General features: G+C 40.7%; 2 protein-coding genes across 2 annotated transcripts in view; both read right to left on the reverse strand.

Moving 5' to 3' along the window:
- Nucleotides 1-12,742, reverse strand: part of EIF5A2 (eukaryotic translation initiation factor 5A2) — a 568,757-nt gene that overhangs the window by 291,454 nt on the left and 264,561 nt on the right. The window lies entirely within an intron of this gene.
- The window catches only part of SLC2A2 (solute carrier family 2 member 2), a 106,266-nt gene that overhangs the window by 74,892 nt on the left and 18,632 nt on the right, over nucleotides 1-12,742 (reverse strand). Inside the window, exon 3 of the mRNA XM_073626201.1 lies at nucleotides 1,637-1,818. Within this exon, the coding sequence (XP_073482302.1) occupies nucleotides 1,637-1,818 (182 nt within the window). The remainder of the gene's footprint in view (nucleotides 1-1,636; nucleotides 1,819-12,742) is intronic.

Genomic DNA, 12,742 nt, shown 5'->3' on the forward strand with positions numbered 1-12,742 from the left:
TATTACTGATTTTCCGTAAGGTTCAGAAAAGATTCTGGAAGGAGACTGTAGGATTAGATAGTACATTTTGGACTTAATGGGGTTGATTTACTAAAACTGGAGAGTGTAAAATCTGGTGCAGCTGTGCATGGTAGCCAATCAGCTTCTAACTTCCGCTTGTTCAATTAAGCTTTGGCCAAAAAAAAAAAAAATGGAAGCTGATTGGTTGCTATGCACCTCCATGTATTAATTATTATTTTAACCACTTCCCATCCAGTGACGTACCCGTACGCTGCTAGACTTTTGGTGGTTATACCAGGATGATGCCTGCAGCTGCGGTATCGTTTTTTACAGCCAGCGGTTGGCTCTCTTGTAATTGCAAAAGGAGTGGCTAACCAGTTACTATTAAAAGCAGCTGGCTCTCTCAGGCTCCTCTGACCCACTGGGAGACACGCCGGCTGGCCGAACAGCCAAGCAAAGCCAGGATCGGCTTTGATCGTCTGTTCATAAGAGTATTCCAGAATCGATTACATGACATCACTTCCAGTTTACTCGGAAACCAGGGGCACATTTTTAAAAAAAATCAAAAGCATTCAAAAAAACTGATCTTGGTGTTTTGAATGCTTTTAAGTGCAGAGGAGGCATTTGGGGTCCCATAGACCACATATCTCACCATACAGAGGACCTGCCACATGCCTATTTTGACAGCAATAAAAGTGATAACAAAAAATATAAAGCAACAGTGTAAAAAAAAATAAAAATAAAACTAAATTCTTTTTTTTAAGTCCCCCTATTCTCCCGTGCTTGCGTGCAAAGGCAAACACGTGCTTTGGTCCTGCACGCAAGTAAACAGCCATCGTCAAACACGTGAGGTATCACCATGAACGTCAGATCACAGGCAGTAATTCTAACACCAGACCTCCTCTGTAAATCTAAAGTAGTAACCTGTAAAGCATCACCTATAAATAGTAAAACTTATGTTGTTTGTCGCCGTTGCACAGGCATGCGCAGTTTTAAAGTGTGACATGTTTAGTATCTATTTACTCGGCATAACTTCATCTTTTATATTTAAAAAAAAAATTGGGTCATGTATTGTGTTTTTTTTTTTTTTTTTGCATTAAAGCTAAAAAAGTGTATTTTCCCCAAAAAATTGCATTTGAAAAAATGCTGTGCACATACTGTGTGACATCAAAAATTGCACCACCCACCAATTTATTTTCTAGGGCCTCTGCTTTAAAAAAATATATAATGTTTAATTTTCAAGCAAAAAAAATACTAATTGTTACATGTGAATAAAGTGTCATAAAATTCCTGGATTGGAAGTAGTTATTAAATAAGCATTTAAAAAGTTTGAGTTTCAAAATGTTATTTTAAATATTAAACTTGGTTGTATAACAACAAGCTATATGCCTAATTTTAGGAAAATTTCTATTGTTCAAAAAAATGCTCAATGAAAAACAGCAGAGAAAATGAAACTACAAAAAGTAGCTCTAGGGAAAAAATGTAGTTCCTAAATAGGTTTGTTCGAATTGTATACTTTTTTCAATTAAATTGGGAGGAAAATCTGCAATTACAGATTCAGTGAAGTGTGTACAACCTGGTGGTGAAATCTGGAATTACGTTGCAACTGTAAAAAACAATGGTCCACAAGGCTCACCTTCCCAATTTATCTGCAATCCATCCAACAAAGAATGAAGACACTAAACCCCCAAGAGAGAATACTGATACAGAGAGGGACCAATACATAGTAACAGTAGAGGGCACAATGTCTTCTGTCATATTCCCACTCTTTTCCATAATCACCAGGCCCAGTTTTCTTGCATAATGGTGCTCAATAACCTGTACAAGAAAATAAAGTGCTATTAATAAACAGTTCAAAAATCTAAATTTAAACATTGCTATGATTAAATACAATAGAAAAGTTGTTCTGATCATCTAAAGGGTGTTGTTCTGAGACATAAAAACATATGACCATGACCAAAATATGAAACCAAATTTTATAAGTAGGGGAAGTTTTAATTAAACTGATGAATTTCAGCATTTAGCACATACAGTACTTCCTGGATACCTAATTATGGTGAAAGGAGAGATTTTGGTCGGTGGAGGAGACTTGTGATGGGAGCGGGGATTTGGGAGGGGGACAAAAATGTTTGTGTGTGTGGGGGGGGAGGGGCTTTTACAGATTGGGCTTTACAGTACTTAGTCCTGACTGACTCATGCACTCTGTGTGCTACACAGTCTTGACCTGTGCCTTCTGCCCATTACCGACTTTCTTACCCCAGCACTGTGTGCGTTACATAGCCCAGGCTCCTGCACTGTATACACTACATTGTACATTACATAATGCTGACCAAAGGTAGATATGTTGTACACAGGTAAATCCAATGTTCCAAAAGGCAGATCAGCTCACTCCCACCAGAAGGAAAAAAGGCTTACCAGATGTGGTGGACCCGACAGGGCATACGCCGAATTGGGTCAGATAAGGCTGGGGTGGTAAGTGGCTGTAGATGTCTGTGATGTCGCGACTTGCTGGATTCCTCCAACTGGTCCCCAAGTGGGAGGAGGATGTCGTCTATGCCAATAGGGATCCCTCCCTAATCATGTGGGCGCGGTATATTGACGACATCCTCCTCCTATGGAAGGGTAGTGCCGAATCGTTGGACCAATTTTTTGAACATCTAAATACCAACGATCGGGGCATCTCCCTGACACACACAGCCAGTAAACAAAAAATTAACTTTTTGGATTTAGACATCGAGATCCGTAACGGCCGCTTTCATCTACAGACCCACTTTAAAACCACGGACCGGAACAGTTTCATTCCCCCAGACAGTTGCCATCACCGGTCCTGGTTAGATTCAGTTCCGAAGAGTCAATTCCTTAGATTACGAAGGAATTGCTCTAGCATTGAGGCCTTCACAACACAATCTGCTCATTTGAAGGCGAAATTACTGGACAAGAACTATGACCCCCAACTTGTTGATCGGGAGTTCCAACGAGCCCGAGAGACCAATAGGGAGTCTCTTCTCGTTGAGAAGCCCAAGAAAGAACAAGGTGAGATTTTTAGGTGGTCCCTTCTCACTGCTTTTTCTAATCAATTTAAACACATCAAAGCTATTATGTCAAAACATTGGGACATCCTCAGGAATGACCGGATTCTGAACACTGTTTTGCCTGACAGGGCTAAAGTCATTTTTAGGGGTGCCCCTACTTTGCAAAGTAAAATTGCCCCTAACATCATCAACCCCCCCATATATCAACCCCTTTTTCCTGAAATGGAGGGCTTCTACTCCTGTAGAAGATGTATAGTATGTCGCCACAATTCTGGCATAGGAAGGAAAACCACATCTTTTATTTCAACAGTTACACAGAGACGATACTCCATCAAACGATTCTGTACCTGCACTACCAGCTACATCGTCTACCTAATCACATGCCATTGTGGCAAGCAATATATAGGCCGTACCATTCGCTCTTTTTCCATAAGAGTGGCGGAGCACATTGCTTTGATTAAAAGTGGCGACACTAAACATACGGTTCCCCGACACTATAAGCTACAACATAATCGGGTGTTTGCGGGCACACAATTCACGGTGATAGACCGATATGTTCCCCCATGGAGGGGCGGAGCCATGACCAGAGGTGTATCACGATTGGAGACTTTTTGGATCCATGAGCTCCGTACCCTTTTTCCGCTCGGAATCAATGTGGAGTTGGATGTCAACGCTTTCATTAATGGAGCCTGATATCCACCTCCAAACAAGAAACTCTCTCCCCCTATTTTCACCCTATTTTGGGGTGATACGACCTGTTCTCCCTTTTTTTGGGGTTCCATCTTTTTTGGGGTTCCATCTTTTTTGGGGTTCCACCTTTTTTGGGGTTCCATGTTTATTTCTGATTTCTTATGTCCATCCATATATTTTAACTTGTTTTTATGTTCCATATATGTTTATGTGGCACCTAAGTGTGCAGTTTGTTTTAATTTTATTTATTTCTTTTTTCCCATGGTCATAGGAAGAGTCTTACATGCATTTTTACATTATCATGTTTTTATGTATTGATCTCTTGTATCTATGTTTATGGGCGCGTTGCTTTATATACTGTTACAAGGAAGCCTGCTCCTCTATTCCTCTTTTTTTCTACATTGGCTTTTTTTCACATTGGCCCCTTGGCATTTATTCATTTATTCTCATTTTATTTTCATATGATTCTTCAGTGTGTTTATTGGGTGTTAGATTCATATTTTTATGACTATACGCTTATCCGTGCAGCTCCCTCATGCACTTGCATCTAGGCTCTACACTCTCTACTTCCACATTACTGAGCAGTCTTTGTACTGCTTCCCCCAGCACTTTCTTATTGCGCACGTTAGAAGTCCGCTGACAGCGGCATCTTACTCTAATCACGGCTTACACCCTCACTGTGCATGACCAACTTCTATGCGGCGCTCGCCGCTCCACCCACGGCTTCTCTCCTCAAGCACTTTTTTCCCATGGCCAATCATAGCGCCTTAGCGGCGCTCCCCGTCCCACCCACTTCACTTCCTGGTGACACACGGCCTCTCACCTTAAGCATCCTCCTCCCTTGGCCTAATCACAGCGCCTTCGCGGCGCTCACCGTCCCACCCACGTCACTTCCTGGTGACACACTGGAGAAACTTCTTCTTTCTATGCACAGACACTGCATAACTTGTAATATCGGGCCTCTCCTTGATCCACTATCACTTTGTTGCACCTACTCAGTGTGCACTAGTTGAATACTTCTAATTTGGCAAGTAGTTTCTCTTTTCTTTAGATCGTTCCCCTACTTCCGGTTCACCTCCTATCCCGGAAATGGTGCTTGGAACGCATGGTTGGAACGCACGCCGGTCGGCCATTTTGGGCCAACACCGGAAGTGCTGTTTTTTCAATGAGGAGTGGTTTCCTAGGATTATTGAAGCACCCCCTATATATATGAGTGTGGCTACAGTGGGGGTAACCCCCCAGATGACGTCTTTTTAGGACGAAACGCGTCGGGTAGGACCCCACTGTCGCCACTTTGTCACAGCGCTGTAAATTTTGGACTTATACGTGAGTGTATTTCCTTATATTTTTTATTAAAAATTTTTATATTCGGATTCACACTATGTGGCCCTTCCTTTTTTATCTCCTTATTCACATCATCACCTAACCTACGAATGCTGGTTTGAGGGACCTGTCTACGGAACACCTCATCCCTCCCCTAGGATCCACAGAATTGTCCATATTCTTGGGATACCCCACACCTTCCAGGACTTGGGGACCAGTTGGAGGAATCCAGCAAGTCGCGACATCACAGACATCTACAGCCACTTACCACCCCAGCCTTATCTGACCCAATTCGGCGTATGCCCTGTCGGGTCCACCACATCTGGTAAGCCTTTTTTCCTTCTCGTGGGAGTGAGCTGATCTGCCTTTTGGAACATTGGATTTACCTGTGTACAACATATCTACCTGTGGACTAATTATGGTTACCTTTTAGTCATAACATCCTTATCAGGACTTCCTACCCAGGCATAGATCTTTCATTAAGTATTCTTACCCATACATTGTCATTTATGATATGATTTAGCGCTACACTTTTTTGTTGTTTCTTACCTATATACCTTGTTGGTTGTGTTAGCTGCTTCCTCTTTTTTGTTTCTTTTGAGCAGCGCAGAATTATTTTGCATATATTGATAATGCTGACCAAAGCCAACCAAAGTTGCTGGTTTTTAAAGATCCCCTGCTTATTTTAATGGAGTTCTTCTATACACATGTACTCACTTAGTGGGTAAGGTAAGGCTGCATTTATTTCAAACATCCTGCACATGATTGGGTGTAGTCATCTTAGCTTCACCATATTCACAAGCACAATGGAAGTCCTCTTTGCTTCGCAAACTCTCTGTACCTCTTTAGTAAATCAGCTCCTAGGCTGGCCATACATTGTTGTTGTACAATTTTCTTTTTGATTTACCAAAATCACTTTCAATTTGCAATCAGGCAGGCCCTTACACTACATAGTTGAAGGTAAATCTAAAGGAAATTAAATAAGAAACTTGTATAATGCATGACCAACTTTAGTTTCCAAAGTAAATGCTAGCAGATGAAAGTCCTTAGTAATGGGTGGGTCTGCTGGAGACTTGAACATGCCATCATAGCCTTCAGATAACCAGCCTGCTGACCTAAGCTATTGCATTGTGCTTTAGAAAGATAAAAACACACTGTGATGGCTTGGGTCAGAAGATAGTCTGGTTATCTAAATCCTATGCTGGTACGTGCAAGTCCCCAGCAGACCCACCAATTACAGTATTATCCCAAATCTGCATCAAACTGCAACCACATGTTATTGCACATGCTGGACATAATACTTATCTACTGTCACTCATTTCCAGTCCAAGGCTTTGGAAATTTGGAATGGAATTGTTTGTCCCTAACAATTATACTAATATTTTAAAGTCGTCAGCTTCATAAAAAACACAATTTCTTAAAGGTTTTGCACTTATTGCTTACTATCTGTTCCTATTATATTTAATTTAAAAAAAGATTTGCATTGGGATTTTGCTTTTCAGGTATTGAAGATATTATGGCGATACCTGAATAAAAAATACTGGAATGGTGGTTGTGCTGCTGGAAGTTACTGACTATTGGTGACAATTAAATTGGATTAGTTCACATTGAAATAATCCCTGTTCATTAAACCAAACATAATACTGATTGTACGCACAGTACTGTAATATACAGTAATGAGTCACTATGAGTTTATTATAAAACTTTCTCAAAACAGAGAATCTCTGTTACACTGCTTACAGAAATAATTCAGCAAGGTGGAACAAAAATTATAGTCCTTTTCTGAAAATAGTTTATTTATATCTTTGAGTCTTTGTTACAGGAACTTTTTGTGTATTTCAGTTTTATTACATTTCTATACCTCTCAACCGGTCAACACACAAGGACTGGTCTACTATGTCTAGCAACACAGAACCTCTTTCCTTGCAAATTCCTACATCCTATGGCATTCTACCTTCATTACCTGAGTGAATTTATCTTATATGCTCCTTTTACCTCTATTCAGATCTCAGCAGTTCTCACAGGAAAACATCCCCTTTGTGAGCCTGTTTATGAAGCCAAGTATATCTGTTCTCAGAAGGAGAAGGAAAGAGATGAACAGCTGTGATCTGAGGAGAAGGGAGAAAGCTGCCTGTGATCGTATTGAATATTGTGAGATTTAGTTTAAGTCTAGCTTAAAAAGTAAAATCACATTGAAAAAGTGCCTTTTTGATGCACATTTTGGAACAGTTTTTTAAAAGCACATTTTTTAAATCCGGATTTTGGCCCTTTTTTGGCATTCCTTTTTTACTAGGTAAACTTTTGTTAACACAAATTTTTGTGCATTTTTTAACACACATTTTAGCACTATTTTGCATTTTGGCTGGTATTTTCAAATGCACATTTTGGTACTTCTTTAACATGCAATTTGGCATTTTTTTTTATCAGTAATTTTGGCACTTTTTTAACATGCATTTTGGTGCTTTTAATGCGTGATTTGGTGTGTTTTTTGCGCATTTGAAACTTTTTATGTGCATTTCGGCTTTATTTTATCGTGCATTCTGGCGATTTTATAACATGTATTTTGGCATTAATTTTTTGTAGATTTTGGCAAAACTCAAATTTAGTACCCACATTTAGGGTGTTGTAAACAATTAATGACACCACAAATGTGATGTGCATTTTGCATACATTTCTAGAAAGCACACAAAAACATGCATTTCTGCAGATTCCAGAAATGCAAAGGTGTGAAAGGGGCCTTAGGGCCCATACACTGCAACACGCATGCTTGAGTGCTTGTGCTCCCACACATTTTCGAGTATTCTGTTTTTGGCAACCCATTCATTTCAAAGGGCTGCCAAATGCCTGGAAACAAGCAATAAGTAGTGCAAGCACTACTTTCAAAAGCATGTCGCATGAAACTGTGTGAGATTTGCTGTCCACAAATGTGCTGTGTTTTCTAGATGTGGTTGGAGCCATTAAGAATTAATAGCACCCACACACTTATTGCAAAGGCAACTAAGCCACAGCACAGTGGCCCATGCCCTTTGTTTTTGTGTGCATTACCTACAATTTCCCAAAGACTTCTATTGTGTGCTGTGTGTTAAGTGCCATCAACTCAGATCCAAGCCTTAGCGACTTGATATAGTTACATAGTTACATAGTAAGTGAGGTTGAAAAAAGACACAAGTCCATCAAGTCCAACCTATGTGTGTGATTATATGTCAGTATTACATTGTATATCCCTGTATGTTGCAGTCGCTCAGGTGCTTATCTAATAGTTTCTTGAAACTATCAATGCCCCCCCGCTGAGACCACCGCATGTGGAAGGGAATTCCACATCTTTGCCGCTCTTACAGTAAAGAACCCTCTATGTAGTTTAAGGTTAAACCTCTTTTCTTCTAATTTTAAGGAGTGGCCACAAGTCTTGTTAAACTCCCTTGTGTGAAAAAGTTTTATCCCTATTGTGGGGTCACCAGTATGGTATTTGTATATTGAATTCATATCCCCTCTCAAGCGTCTCTTCTCCAGAGAGAATAAGTTCAGTGCTCGCAACCTTTCCTCATAACTAATATCCCCCAGACCCTTTATTAGCTTTGTTGCCCTTCTTTGTACTCGTTCCATTTCCAATACATCCTTCCTGAGGATTGGTGCCCAGAACTGGACAGCATACTCTAGGTGCGACTGGACCAGAGTCTTGTAGAGCGGGAGAATGATCTTTTTGGAGTTGATCCCCTTTTTAATGCATGTCAATATTCTGTTTGCTTTGTTAGCAGCAGCTTGGCATTGTATGCCATTGCTGAGCCTATCATCTACTAGGACCCCCAGGTCCTTTTCCATCCTAGATTCCCCCAGAGGTTCTCCCCCCCCAGTGTATAGATTGCATTCATATTTTTGCCACCCAAATGCAATGCACCTTCTTGATGAACGAGAGATCTAAACCAAAGTCAGTTTTGTGCTAGTCTGGCAAGATCTTCCAGTGTCATCCCCACAGCTGTAGTCAGTCTGTCCAACCATCTAGTAGCCAGCCACCCTCTTCTCATAGTTCCTTCGATCTTTGCAAACATTATTTCCTTCTCCAGTGATCTCTCTCCATTCAGACAGTGTGACCAAAATAGGACAGTCATAACTTCATCATTTGGGCTTCTAGTGACATGCCTGGATTGATCTCTTCCAAAATTGATCTGTTAGTTCTACGGGCTGTCCATGGCATGCATAAAAAATCTCTCCAGCACAAAAGCTCAAATGAGTAGATCTGCTTTCCTGTCTCCATTGTGTCCAGGTTTCACTACTGTAATTGACAACAGAGAGGATGAGTGCATGGATGAGTATGATCTTAGTTTTGAGTGTAATTTCTTTACCTTTGAATACTTTGTCAAGAGTCTTCATTGTGTAGCTACCAAGTGCTAGTCTGTGGACTATTTCATCACTACTAGTTGCTTTCTTGTCTATGAAAGAGGCCAGCAGATTAAACTGCTGTAAATCTATTCTATCGCCATCAAGCTCTAATCATCGTGTTCATTGTGTTCATGATTTTCATCTTGTTTCTATTCAGTTCTAATCCCATTTTACTACTTTCGGCTTTGACTTTTCTCAGTAAATGTAGCATATCATCTATGCTGCTGGATAACAAGCGTTGTGTTGTCTGCATAATGCAGGTTGTTTACAAGCTCTACTTCCAAATGTGCATTTCTGAAGATGGCCTTACAATATAGGTTTAACAGGTAAGGTGACAATATGCATCCCTGCCTGACGCCATGTGTTATTGAAAGCCAGTCAGGAATGATAGCCGTATTCTGTTCTCATGGCAGCTTCTTGATTTTCATAGAGGCTTTTTGTTAAATGAGTTATGTGTTTGGTATTCCCATTTGCAACAGAGTCCACTTTGCTGTAACCGAAACAAAAGTATACAGACTTTTGGTATTCTTTGCTCTTCACTAATATCCATCTAATATTGGCACTAATGCCTTTTGTCCCTTGACCTTTTCTGAACCCAGCCTGAGCTTCAGATAGTTCTCGCTCAATGTATGATTTTATCCTTCCTTGTATTATTTTCAAGCATACTATGCTGGCATGTGGAATTAAAGGAGATGTACAGCCAAAGCTTGTTTGGCTGTACTTCTCTTGTTGATCACAGGAGTGCAGATCGTTCTGTACTACTGTGACCCATTTTCAGCAGACAGAGGCCTGAAGCAAGCCACTCTGGCCCCCTCCACAGCTCTGCACTCCAGTGAGTGCGGGTGGGGGGAGGGGGGCAGAGCAGAGAGCCAGTGACCCACAGTCACCAGCTCTCTGCTCATGGAGCACTGGAAACTGAGAAATCAGTGGACTTTGCTCAGTTCTCAGCCTTAGAGCCGGCGGGGGACACCACCTAGGTAAGTATGATATTTAAAAAAAAAAAGAAAACCCTAAACTTCTCTTTTAGTGCAATCATTCTGCAGTTGTTGCAATCCTTGGAATTTTGTTTCTTCAGTATAGGAATGAACAGTGATCTTTTCCAGTCAGTTGGCCATGTTTTTTCCTTCCAAATCAATTGACACAAAAGCCATGATAGCACCTATGTAGCCTCTCATTTGAAATACCATCGATACTTGGTGACTTATTGTTCAATAAAGCTTTAATTGCTGATATGACTTCCATTTAAAGATCTAGTTCGTCTTCCGTGTCACTTTCCAGTTCACTACATATTCTACAATATTATCTACATTGCTCTTTTATATACATTTAAAAATATTCAATATAATCTTTCCATCTTTTTGATGTTCTCTGGATCTTTCCGTATCAATCCGTTAGAGTTTTTAAGCTTCTCCAGTCTAGGTTGGAGTTTGTGCTGCAATCTGAAAACCTTTTACATGCTGCGCTTTATGTTTCTGACAAATATCCTTGCAATATCGTTCTTTATCTTTCTGAAATTGGCATTGAAATGCTTGGTGCGTTCGTGAAACTTTTCACCAGAAATTTTGGCTTGTCGTAAAGCAACTCTACAACCTCATCTTCTGTGCTTGTAGTTTTTGGTGCGTTTTCTGAAAGCGCACCAAAAGGTGTGCATGCTGCATCTTTGGTGCACTTTCAGAAAACTCACCAAAAATGCATTATAAAAAGCGCAAAATTGCACATTAAAAACATGCTAACATGCGTTACAGCCCCAAAATGCACATTTAAAAATGTGAAAAAACTTGTGGTAAAAAAAAAAGAAAAAAACAAAATATCAAATGGAATATTGGATTATAGTGTTACACATTTCTACTAATAACGATTACCAATTAGCAGCAGTAGTAAATAGAGGTATGCTAAGGTTCAGGTGATATCTTTAAAAGTACCATAACGTGCAATAAAGAGTTGCATAATCATCATGCTCTTTCATGTTCCTTGGAATTTCAACAGTCTTTGTTAATATAGACTTTCCTCTTCACGTCTATAATTTTTGCATTGCATCATGCACTGATAGCTCTATTTTCACGAAAAATGCCTACTTTAGGTATTGTTGGATGACAGTGGGGTGGGTCACTTATTCCCCTGTGGCTTGAGCTGCAGACTTCTGAGATTTGACAGTCACTGAAATAGACCTTTCATGGATTTAAGCCCCGTACACATGGGCCGCATGTCAGGAGACATTGGCCGGTTCAATAAAAAATGGCCAACATTTGGCCCGTGTGTTTCCCACCCTGTCAGATAGAAGCTGGCTGTTTGGCCGGCTTCTGTCGGACAAGCATGCTGGAGAACCAGCAGCTGACCAACTCCCATTCAGCGCTCTCCACCAATGGCCGTCCCCCTGTCAGAACACAATAGCTCAGCTGGGGAGATCGCTATTCTAACTTTGCATAGTTAGTACAGTGGCTCTGATCAGAGCTGACAACTTTTTTTTGTTCAACCCAGACTCGTAGTGTGTACCAGGCTTTACACACCCAAAGTTTTGGACCTTTTTTTTCGTGTCCCCATTCAGAGTATATGTATAATCATCTATTATGTAAGTAAGGCTAGACACACAAGCATACATTTTTTTTCCTATTCAGCCTGCTGGCTCAACAAGAGAAATAGAATGGAATCTCTACTATTGGTTACTGTATTCAAACACAGGGAGTGTAAGAGCTAGTGTGTGTTGCTGTGGGCTTACAAGCTTACCAATAAAACTATACTCTCTCTACAAAATACTAAGTGGCAGGTGAGTGGGTTTGGGCTCAGTAGCTCTTTCTTTGCAATATAAAGATAGTGGTAAAAGAGGCGGTATGATTGTCTGTACTACCCCCTGTTCCTTGTGTGTGCGGTTAGTCATACCAAATTATGGCTTTGTTTCCTTGTTAGCAGTGTGGTCAGACCATGGTGGGGAGAAAGGGGGTTGAGCTGTCTGACCCTGCTGCTCAGCAACCACTGCAAAGATTTAAAATGAGACCAAGGGATATGTGTGCTGCTTCCAGATGCAGCACACCACTCGACCGTACTCTGCAGCCATACAGGCTTTGCGGCACCATTCATCTATGAACCCTAGTGGTCAGTGAGTGAGGATGATTACAAGACAAATATAAGCTTACAGGGGGACTGTGCCTGTGCTTTGCCTCACTATGTCTCCGCGACAGCTCCATTCATCTACAGAGTTAAATGGAAATTCTCTTGGGTACACCAATGTGCATAAGTGGTAAAAGAAAGGGCCGAATTGCTACCTGCCAGATGCAGCTCTTTGCTTTTCTGATGGGACCTTATAGTAGAGGTGAATGGACTTC

The sequence above is a fragment of the Aquarana catesbeiana genome, linkage group LG04 (assembly GCF_042186555.1).
Source record: "Aquarana catesbeiana isolate 2022-GZ linkage group LG04, ASM4218655v1, whole genome shotgun sequence".
Classification (NCBI taxonomy): Eukaryota; Metazoa; Chordata; class Amphibia; order Anura; family Ranidae; genus Aquarana; species Aquarana catesbeiana.